General features: G+C 42.8%; 1 protein-coding gene across 1 annotated transcript in view; it reads right to left on the minus strand.

Annotated features, from left to right (window-relative positions):
* Positions 1 to 1,150: 1,150 nt before the first annotated feature.
* LOC117548254 (dynein heavy chain 5, axonemal-like) overlaps positions 1,151 to 27,418 on the minus strand; it is a gene marked incomplete at its 5' end in the record, with an annotated part of 53,941 nt that continues 27,673 nt past the window's right edge. The window contains 35 exon segments of the mRNA XM_034219412.1: positions 1,151 to 2,460; positions 2,728 to 2,949; positions 3,509 to 3,717; positions 3,897 to 4,029; positions 4,491 to 4,679; positions 6,070 to 6,269; positions 7,453 to 7,603; positions 7,746 to 7,867; positions 7,978 to 8,033; positions 8,124 to 8,341; positions 8,675 to 8,839; positions 9,432 to 9,581; positions 9,661 to 9,782; positions 9,864 to 9,990; positions 10,667 to 10,918; positions 11,011 to 11,181; positions 11,500 to 11,682; positions 11,818 to 11,973; positions 12,425 to 12,619; positions 12,858 to 13,034; positions 13,665 to 13,778; positions 14,000 to 14,104; positions 14,196 to 14,363; positions 14,882 to 14,995; positions 15,074 to 15,175; positions 15,725 to 15,859; positions 16,387 to 16,532; positions 16,931 to 17,087; positions 17,168 to 17,326; positions 17,668 to 17,897; positions 17,993 to 18,114; positions 18,386 to 18,540; positions 19,576 to 19,686; positions 20,260 to 20,391; positions 20,888 to 21,028. Of these exon segments, the coding sequence (XP_034075303.1) occupies positions 2,224 to 2,460; positions 2,728 to 2,949; positions 3,509 to 3,717; positions 3,897 to 4,029; positions 4,491 to 4,679; positions 6,070 to 6,269; positions 7,453 to 7,603; positions 7,746 to 7,867; positions 7,978 to 8,033; positions 8,124 to 8,341; positions 8,675 to 8,839; positions 9,432 to 9,581; positions 9,661 to 9,782; positions 9,864 to 9,990; positions 10,667 to 10,918; positions 11,011 to 11,181; positions 11,500 to 11,682; positions 11,818 to 11,973; positions 12,425 to 12,619; positions 12,858 to 13,034; positions 13,665 to 13,778; positions 14,000 to 14,104; positions 14,196 to 14,363; positions 14,882 to 14,995; positions 15,074 to 15,175; positions 15,725 to 15,859; positions 16,387 to 16,532; positions 16,931 to 17,087; positions 17,168 to 17,326; positions 17,668 to 17,897; positions 17,993 to 18,114; positions 18,386 to 18,540; positions 19,576 to 19,686; positions 20,260 to 20,391; positions 20,888 to 21,028 (5,526 nt within the window).

The following is a 27,418-nucleotide window of genomic DNA, read 5'->3' on the forward strand; positions in this document are numbered from 1 at the left end:
AGGTGATGAAGGCGTGGATGAGGGTTTCGGCAGCAGTGGGAGAGAGGGATGGACGTAGACGGGCGATGTTTTTGAGGTGGAAAAAGGCTGTCTTTGTGATCTGTTTAATGTAGGAGAGGGTTTGGTCAAATATGATGCCTAGGTTCCGGATGTGAGGGGAGGTTTATGAAGCCGTCTATGTTGAGGGTGAAGTTATGGATAGGTGTGGTGAGCTTGTTTTGTCCACTGATTATTATTTCAGATTTATCGCAGTTGAGTTTCAGGAAGTTAAGTTGGAGCCAGGATTTTATTTCAGTGATGCAGTTTGTCAGGATGGAGTGGGTAGCAGTGGAGATGGACTTGGTGGAGATGAGAAGCTGGATGTCGTCGGCAAAGCAGTGGAATTGAAGTCCATGACGGCGGATTATGTGACCAAGGGGAAGCAGGTAAAGGATGAAGAGGAGGGGGCCGAGAACTGAACCTTGAGGGACACCTTGGGGGAGAGGAGCGGTGGGGGATTTGCAGTTATTGATGTAGATGAACTGGATAACACATCACTTTAGTCTCTTAACATTTCAGCTGTTATTGACCAGTGTCTGCATTTGTTTGTTTTTTGAAGACAGGAGAGGAGGGCCAAATGAAGCGTGACCTATCATTCCAAACGTTCTTATCTCATAACTTTCATGAAGTTCACTTCATGACGCTATTTAAAGTTTGAAACTATTATTCACTTTGGTCTGTGATTTGCTTCTAGTGAGGAGAGAGAAGAGGTGAGGAGGTGGGAGGCAACCTTAAATGTGAACCCTTAAAAATACCGTACAGTTCTCTTCATCACAACTGGTAGTTATTCATGAATAATCTTTCCCCAGATGTTTGAACTATATCGTCCCTTGTTTTAAACGTGTCTTTCAGAGAGAGGAGAGGAGGGCAACACTAAGCTGAAGCTTCTCATGTATAAGGTAAATATCAATATCTTATTTTGATTATAATTCATGTATTGGTTCACCATTATTCTCTAAAGATTTTATTGTTATTTTTTTACAGAATTAAGAAGAAAGAACTGAAGAATAGTGGAGATGTGAAAAGAGGTTAAAGAGAAGAGAGGACAAAATGAAAGGAGAAGAAACATCAAGAGATTGAGGCGAAACATTGAGAGTGAAATTATGAATATGACCTCATTTGAGTTTATTTAGAAACAGTGTTAGTTATGCAACAAAGAAACGTTATATTGAAATGATTGAAACGTGTGCAATGTATGTAGCACTGAGAACCTTTTGGCTTATTTGAAGCTGACTCAGCATTTCTGCTTTTTGAATGTGTGTCTCCATGGTTGAAGGTATATCACTTTGGATAAAGGCGTCCCCTGAATGTAATGCACGATCAAACTGTGAAAGAATATTCAGAATAAAAAGTCAACACTTTATGAAATATCTCTGTTTGTGTCTAAGGTTTATGTTTGCAGTTTGTATGCTATGTTGAATAAACATTAACAAAGGCAAATATGTAAATGTGGTTTACCATTATGTTTGGTATAGAGCCTTAAACAATGTTCATGGTCATCTATTTTAGTTAAGATATAATTAAGGGTTAGGGTTCAGTCGGACTGAATGTGTCCCTTGGTACCTGTAGAGGTACAGAGGGCCCAGGACCCCGGCGGCCCCCTGGTTTAAAACGGATTATTTTGTAGGGATTTATTACTAAATCTTACACCGCAGAGAAGTTGGACCTTATTTGACTTTAGAAGAAATATCGCTAATATATATAATAAAAACGTGCTATTTTGATAGAAATGAAAAAAATCAGAGAGAAAGTAAAGCAACACATCAAACTACATCAGATCACAAAACTACTTCATTATTTGCGCACAATTCTTTATAATTTCACACAAATCACTTGTAATTTTTTTTCAAATGACAAAACATTTAAATATAATAATAAAAAGTGTTGAAATATTATTTATATATATTTTTTTCCATTATCAGTTTATGTTAAATGTTCTATTTCTGAGCCTAAAACATAATCTTATTAAAGTGCATCAAGATTATGCTATTTTTTAAATATGAATAGTTATTATAATTGTAATAAAAGAAAACCAAAGAAGATCCATCTAAAACAGATGTGTGATCATCAGGAGAGTACACTGTATGTGACTTTTAGATCAGTCTCAAACTTGTAAATGAACAAATGTGGTCCTTTAAAGACTACAAACATGGCCGCTGCAGGCCTTCCTCTCGCGGCTGAGCATCACTTGCAGTCGCAGAGCAGCGCGGCCCCCCTCAGGGTCCAGTGCTGGGGGGGCTGCAGGCTCCTCAGCTGCAGAAAGAAGATGAAGTTGAGGTCGGTGCGGCGCGGTTTCTTATAGACCGGACAGGAGTACAGGCTGACCGCCCCCCCACCCCCGCCGGGGGGCAGCTTGCTGTCGGCCATGTTGGCTGAGCTGATGGCGAAGACGTGAACCACGGGGAGGGGGCTGAAGAGGACCTGAGGAGCAGATTACTTTTATTAGTGTTTACATTTGAGTACATTTTGCTCCATAATTGTATCAAACCATTTTTCCTGCATTATTGTTTCTTATTTTAATTAGTAAGGCATCACTTTATTATTTATCAGTAATTATTGCTTTTTCCATTTTTTCATCATATATTTCATTTATTATTATTTATTATGTGTCAGTATTTTTTTGTTTTGCTAATACATTTATTTTTCTTATTCAATGTGTTAGTTATGGTTTTCTTCCTGTTTTTCCACCTTTGGGGGGGCCTCGCAGAGTTTGGTTCCTCGCCGATCCCACCCTGCCCCATCCAGGAAGAGGCCGTAGATGTAGACCCCGCCCACTTCTTCTGGGGGCGGAGCCACCACATCTTCCTTCATCATCTTAGTGACATTGTTGCTAAGGGTGACAGTATCCAAGGCCCAGCCCCGGGTCAGGTTGGAGCGCGTGGTCTCCTGGCGCATGGCGGTCAGAAAACCCTTTACGAAAAACACCAAAAGTGACGAGACTCAAGTTACGTCAGGTTTCTCTCAGAAACACATTATCTTCAATAAGGAAGATACACATCTGGAATTTAGATCTTAAAGATGAAGAAGAAAAAACATGCAAATTACATTTTTACCCCTGACAGATGAAAACCACTGGCAGTTGCAGATTTATTCGTATTTTTCTACCCTGGCTAATATTTTAAATGAATAGAGATTAAAGTGATACATTTCACAGAATGAAATTGACCAATTAATGGAGAAAAATAACTTGAATATTCTCCAATACTATAAAATTATTCTTGCAATTATTTTTCCTTGGATCTTCTGCATCTTCTCACAACATCTATGACTATAATATTGACTTATTTTTGTCGCATATTAGATATTTTCTTGGCTTTATTCTCAGGTTTGTTTTCGCACAAGGACAGAAAGGTCTTTGCTGAACTGTTCCTCTTTAGTATGTCCTGTTTGAGAAGTTAGATTTTTCTTGTTTGACTGTCCTTAACATTGTTTCTAAACTCTTCTCTACGTGGGAGGACTTTTATCCAACCTGAGGGTTGAAGAATCCGGTGAGCCAGAACGTGTCCGGCCTGCCGGAGCTGATCCAGCCGCGGAGCTGCAGGCTCCTCTCCAGCAGCTCGCTGAACCAGAAGCCCAGCGAGGCCGAGGGCCAGCTGGGCCGCAGCCACAGGCGCGGGACCCGGGCGTCGAACATGCAGTCCAGAGCGTCCCGCAGGTCCTCAGACATGATGATGGTGCCTGCAGGGACACAGAAAATGGGACTATATTTACACACACATAATAACGTTAAATATACTTGTAAATAGATATCACATTTGCCATAATAGTGTTTGTAGAATATGTGTGTGTGTGTGTGTGTGTGTGTGTGTGTGTGTGTGTGTGTGTGTGTGTGTGTGTGTGTGTGTGTGTGTGCTGACCGTCGATGGCCAGTTTGAGGTCGGTGAGCATGCTCCGTACGAGGCCGATGACGCGCTGCATGCGCTCCACTTCCTGTCGCAGGAAGATGTTCATTGGCTGCAGCGGACCCATCTTCTTCAGCTGACCTTTGACCTTCAAAACACACTCCACAGTTACTCAACTTTTCTACAGAGGACCATATCACTAGTGTATAGATGAATTATGATTCATAACACAAACTCTGTATTCATACAGTATGTATTGTAGTTATCAGACAGAAATGTTATCAGGATGTCATTTTATTCTATATTTAAGAGTTTTTTTCTTGAAAACCATTTTGACAATGGTGAGTTTTTCCTCAGAAAATAAATCATCTCCCCTGGCTCCATAATCATTATTATTATTATTATTATTATTATTATTATTATTTATTTATTTTTAACCTAAAATGGAACTAATTGAATGTAGTGGAAATTGATTGATTGATTATTACTGCTTATTATTAGTACTGCATTTATTGTTTACCAAATACAAATATGTTTATGCTTTTCCTACGAGACCCATCTCAAAGTCCTTTTACTTCCATAGGAATGAATCTTAGTCACCAAACGCACCTCGTGCGGCACGTAGTCCGGTGGCAGCTTCTCCAGCATCTCGGCGGCGAGTCTCTGAACGCTGGCCTCCCTCGTCTCCCCGGCCCCGCCCCCGGAGTCCTTTGGTTGGATGCTGATGATGGTGCGGAGCGTCTCATTGGCCAGGTTGGTCTGGTAGGTGATGTCAGCGTTAGGGTGGAGCCCAAACACCTGCAAACAGGAAGTCAAAGGTTTAATGATGAAGCTGTTCAGGGTTTGGATATTTTAGGAGGATCTTTGTCATTTTCTTTTCCTTTTTAAATGTATAATATTTCTGAAGTAATGTGTTTAAAAACAACTGCTGTAAGATTTTCCTAAATGTTTTGGATATATGATTAAATGAATGTATGGGTTTCAAATGAATAAAAAAACGAGTTAATGAGACAGAAACCATCATACATTCTTAAAGCACAACTTTTCAAATGTATAAGTAAGAAAATGGAATAAATTGCACATTTATTTTGGTAACACCCAACATATATTATTTGCACAAGTTACCACCAGAATTTGTAAGAATATCTAGATTTAATATTCCGTTCCTTACACACCTAATGTAAATAATATCCTGCTTTATATTGTGTTAACTGAAAATTGGCCCTTCAATGGTGTTTTATTTGTTTTCACGGTCCACTTGTATATTTTCAACTTTTTGATGCTATTTTATTTCTATTTTGAGATGTTTCTATTTTAGAATTGTTTATTTTGACTCTTTTAATTTCTACTTATGTGCAATGCCTTGTTTTTTATGCTACTGCAACGCAAACATTTCCCAATTTGGGATCAGTAAAGTACATCTTATCTTATCTTATAATAAATGTACAACATTATCTCGGAAATTAAAACATATTAGGTGTGTTCACACCGGAGTACTTTTACCCGTACTTTTCCCGTTTAGTTCCGTTAGTTCCTGGAATTTTGCGTTCACATCAAAAAGAGTACTTAGTTCAGAGAACTTTTCCCCCCGTTTCAGTCCCTGCTAGAGAGGTGGTACTTACTTTCCTGGGGAGATAAAAGTTCCAATTTCTGATTGGCTGGGTGAATTGCAAACCACGCCCCGTAAAACTCTGAAAAGTTTTGTGAAGCCGCCATTGTATTTGCTGGCATTAGCATTATTAGCATTAGCCCAGCGCACCAATGGAGAGAGAATAATGTATGGCGTTCTGGCGATTTACTCAGAAGGCTTCAGTAGAAGCTGCTGGGACTCCCAGCAGCTTCTACTGAAGCCAGTCCCTAACTCCGGGGACTTCGGGTGGCAGTATGCGCCGTGAAATTGTTTGCGGCCTGCCTGTAAACCCAAAGCAAGTGTGAACGCGATCTGTACTTAGTTCCATGGGGGCACTAAGTGCTGGCACTAAGTGCTGGCACTAAGTGCTGGCACTAAGTGCTGGCACTAAGTGCTGGCACTAAGTGCTGGCACTAAGTGCTGGCACTAAGTGCTGGCACTAAGTGCTGGCAAAGTACTTGGTGTGAAAGCGGCTATAGCCTAACACTAAAGTGGCACGTTCCTTAGCATGGAGCCCCAGCCTTCATGTTTTGACGCTGCTGTGTGTGATGCTCTGACCTCAGGAGAGTCGACCAGCGGCAGGGTGTCGATGTGCTGCAGGACGTCCTGCACCGTCCTGGCCCTGCCCGGGATGCTGTAGCCCGTATAGAAGCAGAAGGTGTCGCTGAAGGTGCTCTCACTGAACCACACCCCAGTGAAGGTGTTCAGGAGACACTTGTCCAGGTCGTCTGTCACCCGGCCGCCGTATTGCACCTCGCCTGCACAGGGACAGAGGCAGGTGGATGTTTTTATAAAAAGAATGAAATAAACAGAGAGATAGTTTGTCTTTCTTCTTGGTTCATGTGTTGGCAGTTTCAGTGTAAAGGGGTTGACGTTATTAAAAGATCGAACCTAACATCCCAGTTGTTCTATATTCATGTATTATTCCAAGAAGAAGTTTCCACAACAGTTGATCCGGCACGTTGTTATCTTTTGTCTTTTTTCATATCCTTCCTCTTTGCGTCTTAAATCTTTGAATCTAGAGATGTTGTCCAAACCAATCCCAGTTTATCTTGGAAATGAATACAACAAATCTTAAATGATCTTCTTTAAACAACTGCATTTTGTCAAGACTACATTTGAATACTACATAGTAACAGATTTCCATTGCTCACAAGGTAGCATTTTCAAGAGATTTGGTAGGCGTCAATTGAGAGTTGAATGACTCCCAAACACATTTTCTATCATCTTCTGGGACACTAAAGTATCTGTGATACCATGGAGACAAAAACAACATCATCTTTTGTTGTTGAATTGTGGCATCAACTTATTACCAGAGTTTAGTTTGCATGACATCCCTACTTCCAGTCCATTGCATCTTCTTCTTGTGTCACAGTCTGCTCCATCTTTCACCAGTAGTTTTCCATTCACCTGTCTCACCTGTTAACCACACCCACGTTTTTGCTCACTCTCTTTCTCTTCTGCACCCATTAGCTTCACTGCCAGTATTTAAACCCTCACCAGACACACACACCCGTTGCCAGATCGTACTTTGCCTCATGCTAGTCTTTCACGCGTTTGTCATCAGATTGCCTACCCGGTTCCGACCCTGCCTGATCCCTGATCCTGCCTGTCCTTGGACTATCCTGCCTTGCCTGCTGTCTGACCCTGCCTGTACCTACGCTGACCGCCTCGCCTGCTCCCTGACCCTCTGCCCGGCCCTGACTCACCTTCTGCCCGCTGTCCTCCGGTTCGTGTGCCTGTACATCATCCGGTATTCCTCTGCTCTGGTATTATTACCAATTAAGTACATTACCAATACTCCGTGGTTTCTCGAGTGCTGCATTTGGGTCCTTCATAAGATTGTGACATCTTGTTGTATCTGTTGTTATTGTATCTTGTTCTAAGTATCTTGCCATGTCATGTCAAGGGAGAAGTAGATGAAACCATAAGAGGACCAACCCAGCATGTAGCGCAGGCAGCTCCAGTCCACTCCTCTCTTTAAGTCCAGGTCGTCCAGGTGGTTCTGCACAAACTGCATGCTGGAGGTAAAGTCTGCCTGGTTGAACTCGTAGGGGATGTTCCAGCCGAGAGGACCGAACTTACGGCGCTCCTGGTGGGAAAGAGAAGAAGAGAAGAGAGAGGGGATCTTTTCCAAATCGTCCAGGAACACATTTCAGTTTGTTCAGACTATTTGTGTATCTGAATATGCTTTTTTAAATGTAGTGGTAAATGTAGCATTTGTGTGGACAGACCTGCACGGTGGTGTGCAGGAAGGCCACGGCGTACAGCAGAGGTTTCCACTGAGGCAGGCTGCTGATCTCTAACTGATCCTGAGTGACAGCACTGAAAGTCCTCTTCAGGCCCGCCTTCATCCCTGAGGTACACGCACGAGAACAACAACATTTTCATTAAAAAATTATACAATTAAATATAAAAGACAGACATATTGAGTGAGAGTTTTAGTTAATCATATGAAACTGTTACCCAGAGGAGGTTCATTGGTGAACTTGATGGAGGACTGAAGGAATGTGATGGGGAATCTGCACACAAACAAGCACAGTAACATTATTCAGCAAATGTTATATTTAAGTTCCTTTTCTGATAAATCATCATTGGGTTTCTTGTGTTACCTCTCGTGCACGTCTGTCGTCAGCCACACACGGAAACCCTTATGCACGCGGTCTGCCGTCGCTGTGGTAACCGTCTCCAGCAGCTCTGGCAGGAAATCCAGTCCCAGGTGGCAATTCTGGAGGAGGAGCCAGCCGCCGTCCGTCATGCTGCTGGCCAATAGCCTGCGAGCGTGCACCTCCTGGCCCTGCCCCATGGAGATGGACAGGCACGGCGCCCCCTGCAGGCAGAGAGCAAAACTTGATTCATTACATTACATGACATGTCACTTGATAGACGCTTTTATCCAAAGTGACTTACATACTCAATACTGTTGACAATCCCCACAGGAGCGATTTGGGGTGAAGTGTCTTCAGGGACACAACGACATGCTGACTGCAGTGGGGTTTGAACCTTTAATGCATTTCTATCCATAACTCATCTATAAAATACTGTTCAAACCTTCCCCTGTCCCTGACCATTGCATTGTCTCCTCTTGTGTTAATCTATTGAAATGTCCTGTACTGTCCCTCTCCCATCCTTCATGTTTCCTCTCTCCACTGATTGAGTTCACCTTGTTCTTGGCCAGCCTCTCTATGTTTTCGGTGGGATCGGAGCCCATGGACAGCAGACAGACCATCGGCGTCCTGCTGGCACTCTCTGCCAACATGGCGTCCAGGTCCAGAACCAAACCTTCAGCGTACTGTGGACCCAGGGAGTCCGAGATGTAGCGGCGCGCCTGCTCAACACACAGATACAACATATGTTTTATTCTTGTTGACAGACATAGCAGGGAAAATGAGACAAGCTGTGGGAGATATTTTCTGTAAAAGTATAATGTTATTAAGAGGTAATAAATAAAAAATAAGAACAGAGGGGAGGGGGAATAGCAGGATGATAAACAAACATTTGAATGCTGTTATTGGCATTGGACGTGGGAAAAAGCGGTAAAGGATGATTACTTTATGTTCTTAAAAATCTGTTTTTTGTTAGGGGAAGGAAAACGTAAAATGTAGTTATGAAGTAATCAGTGAGGGTACGTTCTCCACAGCAAGCTCCAAAAGGAGTGAGAGATAATATACAAACGATGATTTTTAAGTTAAACTACAGGCGCTCTGCACACCAGCCCGTTATATTGAATGTGTTTGGTGTTGTTCTTTTGGTTTAAGATATATATGTTATAGGAAAACACAGAACCAAATGACTTTCAGCGCATGTTTTATGTTTGCTGCAGTTTGCATTACTGTAAGGCTAGGCATGTTAGTATTACATTTCTCCTAAACATGATTCTTAGATAGTTCGATTTGTCCTGCAGAGTTAAGCCTTCAGACCTGAGCGGTGGTTCGGTCGGGACACCAGCTTCGTATGAGCAGAAGCTTCCGGAAGGTGTCGAGCTTCTCCTCGTACCCATCAGGCAGTGGGGCATCTTCTGGTGTTGGATGGTCAAACCACGCTCTCCAGGCGCGCTCGCTCTGGATCACCTGGACAGGAGGAGAGAACACTTTGGTGGGTCGGTGTCCCAGCTTTACCTGCTCACCTTCACCTGGGTCTGGGCTGTACCTGGGTCAGGATCTGGGAGAAGGGCTGCAGGCTGGAGAGCTGCACCAGGTTGAGCCAGGTCTGATCCAGGATCCAGCGCCGCGGTTTGGACTCTACAGAGTTCAGATCCAAAGAGGCTCCACCTACGAACACAAACAGCATTTTCTGTTGAAATACTTTGGTGTTTAAAAAGTAAAGGATGGAGAGAAGGATGGGAGTGTGACCTTTAACGAAGGTGAGCACCTCGGGGTGCGAGATGTTTCGGGCCTGCAGGGCGATCTTCAGAGCCAGGAGCAGAGTGAACAGCAGTTTGTGTTCTTCATACAGACTCCTGGCTGTGTAACAGTAAACCTGAGGGAGGGACACACAGGAATCCAGTTCAAATCATTACAGCAGACTCTTATAGGCTTGGAGTTCTAGTATGAATGCAGACTTCAGATCAGGAAGTGGACGTAGCCATAGTACGTCACCCATTGGTGTGTGGACTCCTGCTTCAAAACTTCCAGTTTAGCATTTTGACATATTGGTCATGGCTATCTTGTTTTTGGCCTTCTCCAGTTTGTGTTTTTTGGCTCTTGCTATCTTGATTTTTGGTTGTCCCTATCTAGGTTTTCAACCACATTTTGTCTTTTTAAGCCGTCACTATGTTGATGCTTCTTAATCATCCATTTTACCCAAATGTGGACCATACTTTAGTTTATGAACTAGGGCCGGGACTTTAACGCGTTAATTAAGATTAATTAATTACAAAGCCTCTAATTAATTAGATTAATTTTTTTAATCGAGTCCCGGCCCTAATATGAACATATTGCTGTATTGAAGAAAAAAAAATGATGACTAATCAGAAAAGTGTAAACCAATAGACTTGTATTAGTCTAACTTATGTTGGCACCAAAGGAGTTGTCCCCTGCTGGATAGCAGAGAGAGTGAAATACACTTTTAAGACACAGAGGTTATAAATATGTACAAATATAAAATCATCTTTGCTGCTGGATGATTTAAGGGTCACATCTTTTGACTCAAGCACCTTGTAGGTGAGGAAGCTGATAATGTTGCTGATGCGTTTGGAAGTGAGCTGAGACTTGGCGGATTGCAGCATGGACGAGTCAAAGAGTCCCAGGAACTGCCGCAGAGACGTCTGGTACATGATGTTGACCAGGGACATCTCCACGATGAGGAAGTATAGGATGCCCCCCCTGGTGGCCACCGGGCGGTACTCCTCCCTCGCCTGGTTGATCTTCAGCTCTGTCTCCGCTGCAACCGACAGCTTCTCACTAACCTGGAAGACAAGATGATTTGGTGTCATTTAAATTAGAGAAACTTTCAACATTACATTTCATTAAAGACAACCAGTAGACACAGAGACAGTACCTCCAGAGCAGTAGTCTTGGTGACCCTCAGCACCTCAATCAGAGACTGGTCCTCCACTAAGGACCCCTGGGTACTGGTCAGCCTGAACAGGAGACTGTCCTCCAGCTCCTGCATCTTCCTCTTGTTGGATGTCACCTCCTCTAAAAGCTTTCCTCGCTCCGCTTCCAGCTCCTGAAATGTAGGATTCGAGCAGATACCAATGCACAGGCCTTGACTTTTCAAAAGAATCAGCGTGTTTTTCATTGCGGTGATTGTATCCTCAAATGTCACATTGGATTAAAGGCGTAAACACAAAATTACAGTTTTCCCTTTTGTCAGGATAACAAGATCTACGCTCTCAGATTGGCCGTTTAAGTACATCTTTTGGTGTCTATTTGGAACACAAACCAGAGTCACATACAGAAGGGTAACAGACACTGCTGCACTCAAAAAGCTTAATGTAGGCAACTAAAAACGCTAAATAACTATCTGACTATCTAGCTGAATGACCTGTTTCTCCAGCAGGATGACCCTCCCCAGCAGCTGGTCCTCCAGGCCTCGCTGGGTGACTGTGAAGTCCACCACAGCCGTCCTGGCGCTGACCTCAGGGCTGTACGCAGGGTTTGCCAGCTTGGTGGTGATGTAGAGCGTGAAGCCCTTCATCACATCCACCTCCTTGTCTCCTACCTTCACCTGTAGGCGAGAGAGAGAAGAAGAAATCACATTGGGAATGTATACGTCTGGTTGGACTTATATATAGTATAGAGAGGGGATATGACAGAGTACGTTTGAAATGCATGTAGGAGAAAGACTTCACAGGAGTCCTACTTTATAAGTGGATCCAGACTTGATGTAGTTTTTGTCCAGTATGTTGTCCAGGACAGGGTCCAGTTCCTCCCCAACGTCCTCCAGCAGCAGGGGGCGCCCCAGAGACAGACTGTCCTCCAGGTGAGAGCGGAAATATTTATGGTTCAGAGACGTCACCTGGGACACAGACAGAGACAATATAAGGAACATGCCTTCAAGTGCCCTAAACCTACGTTCTCTCTACGATCCAGCAGTGACTACAGTGGTTGCAGAAAACAATCAGATTTTATAAAAATCTATGAGAAAATGAACCAAAAAAGACTTCCGAAAACCAAGTTGGTGACGGACAAATATTAAATGTAGATCGGCAAAGCATTGTCAGGGTCAAATAAACCAAGATGAACCCGCCAAAACACAACATTGTGATGGCTAAAAAACAAGATGGTGACGGAGATGATGATGGACTGAATCAAGATGGTGACGGCCCAAAATGAAGATGTTGGCAGCAATAATGCCAACATCGAGGCTTCAAAACAGCAAACTGTAGAGGGCGTAAGAGTCACCACTCCTTTGTATCTGTATGGTCAGCACTCGGATTACATTTGTTTAATGTGTTCATACTACTCACCTGCAGCTGCTGGTCCCGCTCCCTGTTCTGGATCCAGGTCTTGCCCTGGCCCTGGGGGTCTATCAGCAGCGGGTAGCGGGACGCCTTGGTCACCACGATGCCGTTCTGGATGGACAGGTCGTCGCTGGGTAACCCCTGCAGGCTCCACTCGCTCACCGTGGTGTTGTCTACCAGCAGGCCAATCACGTTCAAGTCCTGCGGAGAATTGAATATTTCCTTATTTCTTTTTTAAAACTCCTCACAAGAGAGTCTAGATGTTGCTTGTAGATGTGTCAAAGAAAACGTACATATATGTATTTCTTTGACAAGACAGGCTAAATCTTTGAATACATTTAACATAGGAGGATGTGGCTCAGTGCGTTAGTTAACTTTTAGATCAAACAATGTTTTTGGAGGGGAACACAGGCGGAGCTACACAATGTGAAGTACTCACAGGACTGAAGGGGATGAGCCTCTCCTCCATCTCTCTCTTCCACAGCTCCAGCAGCAGGCTGCGGTACTCCTGGTTGAAGGGCCCGGCGTAGGACAGGAAGCCTGCGGACAGAAGGACGTCCCCCACCAGGTGTGTGATCTGCGTCTGAAACCCAGCGCTGCTCTCAGTCCAACGCACCTGAAACACAGCCGGACCAGGAGACAGAGAGATGAAATGATGATGTTTAGATCAGGCATGTCCAAAGTCCAATCACGGGTCAGATTAAATACGACCCGCAGTAATTGTTGCCTTTGTTTGTGGGCCTATGAACTGGATTTCATTTATATCTGGGTTGTAACCAACTGGACTCTTATCTAAAGCAGAGAGTCTTTTCACCACACACACCGCACACACACACTGATCTTATATTTGTCACTCCCCCCATGAATATATCTGATGAAAATGGAAATTGATGTGCGATCTATATTGTATTGCATTTCGGTGACGGAGGAGATTTTCCCAAAGTAATTAATTTGTGTATGGTTTGACTGAACCATTTCTGCTGAATATTTTTGTTTATTATTTGTCAGACCTGATTCTGACTGGCACCCCACTTTATTAAAAATAGGTCAAAGGCGCTTCCAAGTTTAAGGTATTCCATATACCTGTAGTTCGTCAATGTTATCTGACTCTCCAGAAGTGAATAAAAGGCTTTCAGAGTTGTTCACGCCTGCCTTATATTTGGTTACATTGCCATTTGAAAAATAAAGATAATTGTGATATCAGTGAAAAAGTTGGGACACCTTTAGATGGGTGGATGACACTGACCTTCTCCCCCCCCAGCCCCTCGATGAGAGCAGTAGCGTTGGACATCTTGCGGCGGCAGGCCTGGGCGTCCTCCTCCAGGTCCTGCTTCTCCTTCATGGCAGCGTCGTAAAGCGCCTGAAGGTTATGAGACGTTGTTTGATATTATGTCACATTAAAGTGGTACATCTACAAGAAAAAACTCACACATGTTAAAGAATTGTTTTAAAAGATATTTTGAGGTATGTATTAATGCTCAAAATAGAGACCACTTGCTGTAGGGCTGAAGTGCAACTATAAATCAGCCTTCAATGACAACAAATCTTCAAATCAAAAGAATATATAGAAGAAGAAGATACCTTAACGGAGTCCAGCTCCCGCTGTTTGGCGTCCAGCTGGTCCTGAGCATTAGTGAGTTCAGTCTGAGCGACCACCAGACGAGCCTCCTGCAGAGCCAGGTTAGCCTGAACACAAACAGAGGCATGAAGCGACACAGTAAGATATCTGTGTGTTGTGTTCAGGCTCTGTTCACACTGCCCTCCTCTGCGTTTGTACCTTCAGAGGCAGCACCTCCTTGTTGATGGAGAAGAAGTCGGCCATGGCCTGGGTCCAGGAGCAGAGTCCGGCCACGTTCCCGCAGATCCTCTTGGCTGACTCCAGGTTGTAGTCGTCCATATCCAGGTAGGGAGCAAGCAGCTCCACCACCTCCTCTGTGATGGAGTCCTGCAGCGCACAGACACACAGACACACAGACACACAGACACACACACACACACACACACACACACACACACACACACACACACACACACACAACACACACACACACACACACACACACACACACACACACACACACACACACACACACACACACACACACACACAGCAGAAGATTCTAGTATATCCTCACGTTGATCACCAAAAGGTAATAAGCCAAATAAAAGAGTACATCTATGAAAACACTTGAATATTCTTTGAGATTATAGTTGGGAATGTAAGAAAACAATTTTGTGATATATGTTTAATTTTGAAGGTGAGTTTTAAATGGACATTTAAGATTTTTATCTGGCAAATCTATGTTTTTTAAATCTCAGAGTATATTACTCAGAGGAAATGTGTGAGTTTAATCTCTGAAATTCATTAATTTCCTTTAAATGACCCCCCTCTCCCAGCTCCGCAATTCATCAATCATTGTTTTGACCTGAGGATCTTCACATGTATAATAATATAAATGGGACCTTGCTGAAGTTGAGCAGCATGCTGAGGAAGGATGAGTTCTGCATCAGCTTCATGGCCTCGGCCCACGAAGGTTTGGGACACGGCCGCTCAGGGTCAGCGCTCACCGTGTCGATCTGTGGACAAAAAGTCGAAAGAGTGAGATGGATGAGAAAGTGTGTGAGGATATTTCACATCAGACGAGACTCGGAGACCTTTCTCTGGAACAGCAGCAGCACGGCGTCCATGATCCTCATGATGAGGTGAGGAGGCTTCTGCAGCTTCCTCACTGTGGCGATGTCCGCCGGCTTAATGGTCTGTAATGTAGAGAGGTGGCTTCAGGACTAAAACATGGCATACCAAAGGACCCTACCAACAGTCCTGCATGCTGGAGAGTCAAGGCCTACATTTTCAGTCGGTGGCTTTAAGTATGGTTTTATTGTCTCATGTTTTACAATTGTTATATGTATATTTATATATACTTTTTATATATGTATTGATGTACAACACGTTTTTAAATGTGTTTTATTGTAAGTAAAGTTGGATTGGATTGGATTTAAATAATCTTGCTTCAAATGTATGAATGTACTTAATAATTAAACTGCATCAAGGATATAATTTTCTCGTCACTTTTATAACATTTTTAGTTTAAAAGCTCATCTTAAAAAATATTTGTCTAATGCCTAAAACATAATTGTGTGTCTCTGTGGTCATTTTGTGTCACCCTGGAGTCATTCTGAGTCTCCTTTGAGTGTGTGTGTGTGTGTGTGTGTGTGTGTGTGTGTGTGTGTGTGTGTGTGTGTGTGTGTGTGTGTGTGTGTGTGTGTGTGTGTGTGTGTGTGTGTGTGTGTGTGTGTGTGTGTGACCTGTAGTGCATCCTCAGCAGCCTGCAGTGCTGGTTTGGCAGCCTCCAGTTTGGTCTCTGCAGAAGCCTTATCAGCTTCTATCTCGTCGACGATGAGCTGAGCTTTATCCTTCACCTTCTGCACCTGCTGCTTCACCTGAACAGAGAGATTACAATTGGGTTGGTTTTTACTCCACAACAAGCTGACAAACACAAACAACCGTATATTCTATCAGCTAACAAACCACTTCCACATCCAGCAGATCATTCACACAGGTTATATCAGAAAACATGGAGACTGAACCAGACATGAACAGCCGCACAACCAATAGCTACAATATGTTAACAAGCTTACGGTTAAGGGGCTTTACAAAAATACAAACCATAGATAGGGAACCATAAAAGCGATACATACAAAATAAATCATATAAGAAAATGAAATAAAAACAGATTTCAAACATCTTGTTGATTATTAAAGTTTTGTCCTTCGAGAATTTCATTATCATGTATTTTATTTGTATTAATTTAGATATTTTATGATTTTTTTCTTTATGTGGAGCTCTATTGACTTTGTTTGATAAGTGCTATATATACAAATGTTGAGTATACATTATTTAAATAAATCCCACATTCCTCCTGATTTCACATTGTGATGTTTTTCTAAAGTAGTGTGTCTTGTGGGACCTTTTCCGCAGCCTGAGCTTTGGCCATGACCTCCTGCAGGACCTCCTCTGCCCTCTGGGAGGCGACGGCGAGCTCCTGCTCCTTCAGCTGCAGCTCCTCTGAGAGGAGAGACACCGCCTGCTCCGCCTCCATCAGTTTACACAGACCTGCAGGAAACAACAACAACAAACTGAATATTACACTGGTTATTCTTTCACTTATCAACACAAAAAAAAGAGGACGTTTTTTGAATCATCTTGTGTCTAAAGAGTTGCAACTATTTTGCAGATTATTTGATCTGATGTCCTCAAATGTCTTATTTATTAACATGTTTATTCATATTTTGAGAACTTCTTCTTATTGTCTGAAGGATTAAAGAAACCAGAACATATTCCAATTTAATAATTTGGGTTCAGAGAATTTTCAATAGACACATCTAATTGAATGATCTTTGCAGCAGTTTACTGTTGACAAAGAAAAGGATATTCTCATTAGAGAAGCTGGAACCAAAGATTTTAGGAATTTAAGCTTATATTATGAGCAAAAGGTAACACGAAAGCCTCACCTGTCTTCATGCGCTCTGCGAGTGTGCCAACGTCGGCCATCTTGTGTGCGTAGATGACCTTGTAGCTGGAGATGAAGGACAGGTAGGATTTTGGCGTCACAAACGTTTGGCGGCGGAATCGCTCAAAATACTCGGCACACTTCTCGGCCACAAGGTCCTGCAGAGGTTAGAGGTCATGTGATCAGTCAGCTGATGATGATAAATGAAAACACACCTGATCGTCATGGTGAGCGCTACCTGAAAGGTTCCCATGGTAACCACTATGCTTCGCTTAACATCCTCCGAGCAGCGCAGATCGTGGTGCTGGGACAGGAAGTGATGCGACACGGCCACAAGGGCATCGCGGGGCCAGCGCTGGAACCAGTCCACGGTGCTGCCTGAGATCAGGCCCGGGAACTATAGAGGGCAACGGACAGAGGTCACGGAAACTTTAACCTGTTCTCTCTTTTCATCCATGACACCTTTCACTCACTATCCCTGCACTGCAGCTCAACAAATAGAACCATTTTGGAACAATACAATACATCACAACAATACTTTGCACATTTCTGGAGAGTAAAGGAGACAAGGAGAGGAAAGGACGGACAAGGAGACTAGAGATGACAAGGAAAGGAGATTATGAGAGAAGAGGACACAATGAGAGGAGATGAAAAGACAAGGAGAGAAAATAAGCCAAGGCGATGATGAGAGATAAGGAAAGAACAATGAAAGGAGAGGAAACAAAGCCCTCTCCTCACCTTTAACGCTCGATTCCGAAACTTTTCCCCGACAGGCGAGAAGCAGAGGACGACGTGGAGGTTGCTCCGCACTCGGGACAGGAAGAAGTCGTACAGGTTCTCAGAGGTCGGAGGTCGGCGGGGGTGCTGCCGCTTCATCACAGGAATCAGATCCTGAGCGATGTCGTCCAGCTCATCACGAGCAAACAGGTTAGAGACTTCACCGCTCGCCAGCACATTGTTCATGTATTCTGGAGAGGAGGGGGAGGGTAGAAGAGAAAGTGACAAATTCAAGTGTACAGGACACCTGCATTTCCCTATGTCGATTAATAATGGTTTATCTTACCAAGGAAGGCCTCGTCTTTTATGTCATTGTCAGTGAAGAGGAAAGTGACTCCTCTTCCTCGCTGACCAGCGATACGATACAAGGTCTTCAGATCCTCCAGCAGGTTACTGCTGCTGTACGACCTGCAGCATGTACACATATAAATGTCCTTTTTTAGTTTCCATCTTAAAAGATAAAATGACCAAAAGAATACTTAGTTCATAAGTATTTTCAACTATGAGATGATTAGACCATTATGGGGTCTATTCAATGCAAACATGATCTATAATGGGATTTTAAAAATATTAACTAATTGATTTAGGTATGTGCTGCATGATAAAGGAACGTACTCTTGATGGATGAACATTTTAAAGACCCATAAATAAACCTGTGCGTGTGTGTGTTGCTTCAGACCTGGTCAGTGTGATCTGAAAAGTTTGGTATCCTGCAATGAACGACGCCAGCCTGGTTAGGCTCTGCTTCCCTGACCCCCCCACCCCCACCAGCAGGGCATTCCCCTGCGGCGTCCGCAGGACCCTCGAGATCCGCATCAGGTGGGTCATCGCGTCCTGCAGACAAAGAGGGGTGGGTTACCATGAGAAAAACACTGTAAGGGCAAAAGCGTATTTATATATATATATATATATATATATTATAAAACCAGAGAAAAGTTTTCCTTACAGCTGCATGTTTCTTTAGTAAGTCATTCAGGTGTTTGTATGTAATGCACTTTTGAACTACTGGGACATGTCTCCATGCTTTAATGTTCAAAAAGCTCTTTATTGTTTCTCATACTGCCTGTGCTGCAGCACCTATTTTCACCCTCTGTCTGAAACCAGAGCCCAGTCTGCTCTGGCCGGCCTGACCGACTCTTACGTATCGTCCACACGGTTCCGTCGCGTTGAACCTTGCCGGTGGGCGTGTCTGGCGCGCGACCAACAACCAATCACATTAAAAAGCTTCACGTCACCCCATTCAAAGTGAATGGGAAGCATCCGTTGAAGCACGCGACGGAACCGTGTGGACATACCGTTAGTCTATCACGTACAATGTGTTGGAGCGCTAGCCAATAGAAGCGCAAGTTTTAAATGGTGATGTCATTATGTTACGGAAGTAAACAAAGGAGTCCAATGGAGGCGTTTCATGCGGGGGTTTTGTATAGGTTTTTGTGCACCATTTACATGCACAAAAACCTATACAACACACTACAGGAAACGGAGAACCCCCAAAAAGCATAATAAGGCCTCTTTTGTATGAATGTACCTAAACACAAGCAAGTAATTGTGTTGCATTAATAAACGTGATAAACAACACATATTTTAAGTTGACTTTGAAATGGCACCATACTAGTTACAAGTGGCGTCTGTTCTTTTCCTTATAATTCAGACACTTATAAAATGACACTGAATGTAACATGGGAAAACTGACTGATGCGCGGGGGTTCGTGGGGCTTTCATTGTGTAAGTGAATACTGGTAACATAAAAGTCAAGTGTTTTTTTATTATCATTTATAAATAGAAAAATAAAGGCTAAAATAAGTTGCTGTTTGGATGAACCTGCATTATGTCCACCTCATGAAGGTGATATATATAAATAGTGATTACCATGAAGAAGACCAGGTCCATGGCTCCGCCCCTCACCGTCTCGTTGTACTGCAGCTGGAAAACAGACAGCCGCTCTGCCAGGACGTCCAGTGATGGGATTGGCTCATACACCTGTCAATTATATATATACAAATAAAACATTATGCTAAGCTACATAAATAATGATTGGCAACATTTGGCAAGGCTCACAAGAAACCCATTTCAGTTGCAGAAAATATGATAGCTTTTGCTTCTTGATTAGCCAGAGGACTTGCGCTGTGAATTTAAGATGGTTTACATCATTTCTTGTTGAAGATAATGTGCTGTTCAACAAGGAGCTTTGCTCGGAAATGTAATGCTCCATAGCAACCATTTTGACATACAGTACGCATAAAGCAGAAGAGTCACACCTGATTCTGCACTAGTTTTGTAGTACTGTGCCCATATTATATGTAGTTTACTTATATGTAGATTTTTTACTTTTTGTTATGGTTTCCATTAAATCATACTTTTTTTGTTTTCTGTATTTATTTAGTCATTTGAATTATTTAATTGAATTTTGTATATCTTACAATCTTTGTCACATTGACTGTTCTTATATGTGCATGTAAGTTATTTGAAATGTCAATATAAATATATTGTGTGTATTCAAGTGTATTGTATTGATTGTATTTCATATGGCTGTAATCTGCCCGGATGGAGGACCTTTGGAGCCTCCTGCTCTCCGTCCTCAGGGTCGTCTCCCGTCGCCTCCGGAGCTTCACGCAGGAAGTCTACGAAGAAGCTGTCCCACTGAGCATGCTCAATCACAGCTTTCCCATGATTCTCTACTGTGATCTGAAGAGTAGGAAGGGGTTAGACAACAAATAAAACAGCTGTCAAATAATCAATCAAACTTTGCTTAGTGCAGATGACAGACAAGTGTGAACCTAAAGAAACGGAGATATCCTTAAATTGAACAATTTAGCCATTTGAGACCAATGGGACTATACAAATAAAAAAAATGAAACTAAGTATATCTTAATGCTTTCATAGTAGTTAAAAAGCGTTATATAAAACACTATTTATTTTCTTCTGTTCACTTCCGGGACATTTTGACCATTTTGCACATAATTGTAAAATACTTGCCTTTTATTATAAACGTTATAAATTGTTGTATTTTATTATTTGATTTTGATGTTCATGCATTACAGCATCATTTATTTCACTACACCTTTATTGTTGCTTTTTTGTTCCTCAATTTGACCATCTAAAATAAGAACATAAATGATGTCTAAAAGGAAGAAGAAAAGGATTTATCAGTGGTATAAAAACAATATATAAACAGGCACACCTTCTCCATGATGCCGTTGAAGGTCTTTCTGTCGGAGTCGTCGATGAAGCGGTCGGCGATCACTCGACAACATTCGTGATGGAAGAGAGCGGAGAGCAGCTCGGAGCTCTGACACACCTCCGACCTCACCGTCAGGATGCCCTGAACACACCACACACCAATAACTCAGCCCTAACTAAATACAACTATTGGAAGGAGGAATATTTGTGTTTAATGGTCAATCCACAAATGCAGCACTTCAATACACATAGAATTGCAGATTTACAACTGACAACAAATAATACTTTATTACAATACTATAGACAAATTACAAAGATTTATTCAAAAATAGACATGTAAATGTACAGATCATGGCAGAGTTATAAGTGACTCAAAATGACTACATTATGTTAAAGACACATAATAAATAAATAAAAGAGAAAATGATAAATGAAGAGTTTTTACTGTCAGACATAGGCGGCGCGTGAGGCTCAGGTTTGGGAAGGCTGAATCACTTTGTTTTACCTGACGCTGCCCGCCTCCTGCGCGTCTATAGAAAAGAGATCAACTCAGTGACCAATCAGAGCTCAGTGTGCGGAGTTTAAATCTCTCAAGTCATACTCAGGGTTCTTACACCTTTTCCAAAGTCAAATTCAAGCACTTTTCAAGCATTTTCAAGGTGCATTTTCCAGCAGCTTACAGCTGCTGTAAATTACATATTTATATACACATACTCAAATGATTATTTCCCTACCTCACATTAAATCAGATGTTCTTTATGCTATAAACAACCAAATGTGTGTTTCGTGATAGCCTTCTACACGAGGATGAAACATTAAAGAAAAGAAAACTAAGTTTAATATTTCAAAATGAGTGACCCATCTGTACGTCCCATATAACCTGTCTGAGCCGATATCAAACAATCAGCCAAATAACTTTTCAATACATTATTGATTACTATTGTTGAGGTACTTTTAGGTTGGCAGTAAACACAAGTCAGAGGTACATGGTGTACTTCTACTCCTCTACAGTTCAGAGGTACATGGTGTACTTCTACTCCTCTACAGTTCAGAGGTACATGGTGTACTTCTACTCCTCTACAGTTCAGAGGTACATGGTGTACTTCTACTCCTCTACAGTTCAGAGGTACATGGTGTACTTCTACTCCTCTACAGTTCAGAGGTACATGGTGTACTTCTACTCCACTACAGTTCAGAGGTACATGGTGTACTTCTACTCCACTACAGTTCAGAGGTACATGGTGTACTTCTACTCCTCTACAGTTCAGAGGTACATGGTGTACTTCTACTCCACTACAGTTCAGAGGTACATGGTGTACTTCTACTCCTCTACAGTTCAGAGGTACATGGTGTACTTCTACTCCACTACAGTTCAGAGGTACATGGTGTACTTCTACTCCACTACAGTTCAGAGGTACATGGTGTACTTCTACTCCACTACAGTTCAGAGGTACATGGTGTACTTCTACTCCACTACAGTTCAGAGGTACATGGTGTACTTCTACTCCACTACAGTTCAGAGGTACATGGTGTACTTTTCCTCCACTACATGTATTTAATACCTTTAGTTACTTCACATGAGGTACATGGTGTACTTCTACTCCACTACAGTTCAGAGGTACATGGTGTACTTTTCCTCCACTACATGTATTTAATACCTTTAGTTACTTCACAGATCTGGATGAATGATGTGAAATCTAATCAAGTGTTGAATCAGACTTTAGTTCCACCTGGAGTAAATCCACCAGCTACCCTGCAGTAAAGTCATTCAAACTAGCTGCACCTTCACCAGCTTTGAGAACACTTTCATGATCAATCATCATAAAACATATCATATATATTATTCTGAAATGGACCAATCTGCACAACGACTACTTTTACTGTCGCTACTTTAACTATATTTGGATGAGAATACTTTTCTACTTTCACTTGAGGAACATTTTGAATGCAGTACTTTTACTGTGACAGAGTATTCCTACACTCTGGTACTTCTACTTTTGCTAAGTACAAGATCTGAGTACTTATAATTTCACTACAAGATCTGAGTACTTATACTTTTACTCAAGTACAATATCTGAGTACTTATTCCACCTCTGGTAGCGTATTAGCCTGAATTGTAGCCACAAAATCACGCAGAGCTGCATAAAAATAGACTCACAATGGTAACAAGTGGACAATAATATTTACAAATGTGTACAATGATTTGTAGGTAATGCTGACTACTCAAGACACCTGACTTATACATCTTCAAAGGAAGACTGTGTTCATTCTACAATTACATGGGATTAAAGCAACATGTAGTTTTACTTGTATAATACTTCAATTTTATATAAAACACAGTTTGTTTTCATCTGTTTTCAAATAAACAAAGTCTTGGCTTTCAGAATATTAAATTTGTTTCGGCAAATTCAGATGATAAATACAACTTTGAAGCTTCGGCATAATTACAAGCGGAGAACTGAGTAACTTAACGTCACAGCAGGCATAACAACAGCCGGTGTTTCTTGTGAGTGTTTCCCCGGTACACACACACACACACACGCGCGAGCTTCCCCCAGACCAGTAATACAAACGAAAATGTGTCTTCGGGTCAATGTGACTGATTTCGATAGAGCAAGTCACATTTGGTTTAGGCACGAAACATACTACCAGTAGAAATACATTGCTTTCAAAATCGCTCTGTGTCGAATCAATAGATTATATTTCGTGATTATAACACGAAATACCGTGAGAGCTTCATCCTCTGAACACCACAGGATGGCGACTGTAACGCACATAACATAGGTACGCTCCTCTGAAATGATTGTCCCCTGCAATTATTATTATCCCTCAATCGAGTTCGCTATTCAGCTAGCTAACTTTAGCTTAAACAAACGTAACATGCCACGTTAGCCTAATCTAAAATGCTCTTCTACGGCATACCTTTCATGTGGCTCGTCAGCGCAGACTCTCGCATCGACATTTTTGCAAACTTTGCAGGAGGCTACTCGTGGGCTTGACCCTCGTCTTAGCCATGGCTTGTATTTGTCTTCTGCTAGCCAACGCTCGTTGAAACGGCAACCTCCTGGCACACTGTCATCTATCGCTCTCATCAGAATGCCCAGGTCACACGTAACACAAACACTTGCAGGTCGCGCGCATAGCGCGGGAAGGTGCAGCGGAGCTTGTTTTATGTAGAAAGCGAAGCAATTATTTTCTTTTAATCTAAAAAGCGAACTATTCAGTCAGACAGCAATTTATTGTAAAAGTAAAGCATTTACATTTTCAAGCACTTTATCTCAATTTCAAGCACCATTCCCAAAATTCAAGCACTTTCCCAACCTTGAAAACACCACGTCAAATTTCAAGCATTTTCAAGGATTTCAAGCACCCGTACGAACCCTGCATATTACAGGATAAAGGAAATACAGTTTAAACTGCCGTATGCAGAGAAGACGCCGACGTGTCGCACTTTATCTTTCATATAATCAGTGGCGGCGGGTCATTAGGGGCAGGTGGGGCACAGCCCCACCTAGTGTCAGAAGAAAGTATTACAAATAATGATTACAAAAAAATACTAAAAAATAAATAAAAAAACATATAAAATATATTTAATAATGTTTGTTTGTAATAATGTTTAATAATCTGATTCGTCTGTACATTTCTGTTTTAGTCTGTGTTCTTCTAATTAGTGTCTAGAGTGCCGTTTTGAGCTGTTTAGAGCCATGTGGGACAAAACCCGATCCTGCCCCTCCCTCTCACAGTCTAAGTGAACGGTGATTGTAAAAACTACACTGCGCATGCTCAGAGTATTTTTCTATTTAATGTGTGTGGCAAAAAAATAATGACCGTAGGGGCATAGTGCTCCCATCCCCACCATACGTCATCTCACATAATTCAGAATTGATTGGCTGTAAGTACTCACGTGTGCAGTGCTGCGAAACGTCACGTGTAGTTTGAAGAGGAGACGAGAGAGCAGCATATAGCTAACATCACCAGCGATTAAAAGAAGTAAAAAACTGAAAGAAAATGAATGAAGTTGACCATTTACTGGAGCACACATTTGAGACACTTAGTCTCGGAGAGAAACTGGAGGTAAAGCGCCTCGGTGCCCACCATCCACCGGATTTCCAAATGGTCCAGACTGCGGGCCAAAGTTAAACGTGGGTTTAACGCTGAGTGGTTTGCTAAAAAGAAATGGCTAACGGCGAGCATCCAGAAGAATTCCCTCTTTTGCTTTCCTTGCCTGCTTTTTGGTGAAGATCAAGGTACTTGGTCGAGGACAGGTTACAAGGACTTAAAGCATCTTTCGGAGAGGACAATGAAGCATGAGAGCAGCAACAGTCATTTGGAAAATGCCGTAAAATTGGGATTACTTGGAAGGGTGAATGTTGCAGCTCAGATTGACAGCGCCTACAGACGCGGCATTGATTCTCATAATAGGAAGGTGGAAGAAAACAGGTACGTGCTTGGTCGGATCATCACCTGTATTAAACTGTGTGGGAAATGTGAGACAGCACTGCGGGGCCACAACGAGTCGGCGGACTCTCTGAATCCAGGGATATTCAGGTCAATTTTCGAGACAATGTGTGAGGCTTCAACGGCACTACGAAGCTCAGCTTGTTTTCAAAGGGACATCAAGCACCATACAGAATGAACTCTTGGACTGCATGTATGATGTGTACAGGGAGGAAATAGCCAAGCAAGTGGACAACACATCATTTGTTGCCGTTCAGGCCGACGAGACAACCGATGTCTCCTGTAAATCGCAAATGGTGATTGTGCTGCGATACATTATGCCTGACCTCACAGTTACAGAGCGTTTTTTGGAGTTTGTGGAAGTAAAGGACAAAACTGGTGTAGGTCTCTCTAACAGCATCAAGGCTGTTCTGGAACCCCTGAAGCTGAAAGAAAAGCTAATCGCTCAGACCTATGACGGGGCGGCCGTCATGAGCGGGTAACGTGCGCGGGGTACAGACGGTGATGAAGGAGACGTACCCAAACGCTCAGTTTGTTCACTGCTACGCCCACCAACTGAACCTGACCCTGCAGCAACTGTGTTCAGCAAGGATGAGCATCCTGAAGGTGTTTTTTTGCAGATCTAACTGCTTTTTCCACTTTTTTCTCCGGTGCTCCAAAACGTGTTGCAGCTCTTGCAGAGGCAAACACAGAGACGCATCCCACGGCCACCGGCTGTGAGATGGAACTTTAAAAGCAGAACTGTGAACGCGGTTTGAGAGACCCGAGATGCACTACTTCAGTGTATGAAGCATATACGCGCACAACCAGGATGGGATGCGGTCACCATAAGTGAGGCATACGGCCTGTCAAAGAAACTGCGGGACCGAGCATTTATGCAGCTCCTGGAGTTTTTTTTCGTTGCTTATGCCAGAAGTGGATGTTCTATACAACACTCTGCAAAAACGAAGCATCGATGCACCTGGGATCAACAGCGCGCTCTACCGTTTCAAGGAAAATGTTCAGAAAATGAGGCAGAAAACTGATGCATTGGCCGCCACTGCTCATGATGGAACAGACGAGCCAGGCCGACGAGTCAGCAGCACAGCGCCGGTGATGAAGGAGGCTTGTGACACAGTCATCTCACAGGTGGAACAGAGGTTCTCACAGAGTGACCATTTGATCGCTGCAAAGCTTGTTGACAGCTCATTCTTCCCACAGCATGTCCTGTCATTTCCTACACCTGAGCTTGACTGCGCCGTGAAACTGTGGTCTGCGTTGGGAAACAAGGAGAAGTTGAAGTCTGAGCTGACCACGCTCTACCGCCACAGTGAGCTTCACACTGGAAACACTGCCCTGTCTCTGTTGAAATCCATTCACGAGAACAACTTGGAGGAAACGTTTGCTGAGACTGTTATTTTGGTCAAAATAATAGTGACAACTCCGATGACGACATCCGAGTCAGAGAGGAACTTTTCCACCCGCAAAAGGATAAAGACTTTCACTCGCAACACCATGGGACAGCCGCGACTTAACGCATTGGCCATGCTTTCAATTGAAAGCCAGTTGATCCAGCAACTACAGGACTTCATCCCCAAAGTGATAGACACATTCTGTCAGAGGAAGGACCGCCGTGCCGCTTTTCTTTTCAAGTGAGCCTTCAGCTTTGGTAAGTTCATTTATGTCATATATTTTGTTGATCTTCTGTGTTTTGCCTCTGCTGGATCGATTGATATTGTGACCTCGATGATGAGTGTTTTCCTTATATTTACAGTCTATGGTGTTTTAATGCTAAAGCATTACGGTTGTTGTTATTGTTAAGAATTACTTTGTGATGGTGACCTTTACTCCATGTATGAAGGTGCATTACTATGACATCCCCACGCTGTGTACGTAAATGTATGCGCTCACAGTGTTGCTCCTGTGGTCTTCAGTATGTAATTTGACACTCCCCCCTCTCTCTCTCCTCCCCCCCCTCTCTCTGTCCCCCCTCTCTCTCTCTCTCTCTCTCTCCCCCGACCTCTTTCTGCCCCCCCAGTTTTGTACACCTAGAAACGCCACTGCATATAATATCATAATATATCATATATCTCCT

The sequence above is a fragment of the Gymnodraco acuticeps genome, unplaced genomic scaffold, assembly GCF_902827175.1.
Source record: "Gymnodraco acuticeps unplaced genomic scaffold, fGymAcu1.1, whole genome shotgun sequence".
Taxonomy (NCBI): domain Eukaryota; kingdom Metazoa; phylum Chordata; class Actinopteri; order Perciformes; family Bathydraconidae; genus Gymnodraco; species Gymnodraco acuticeps.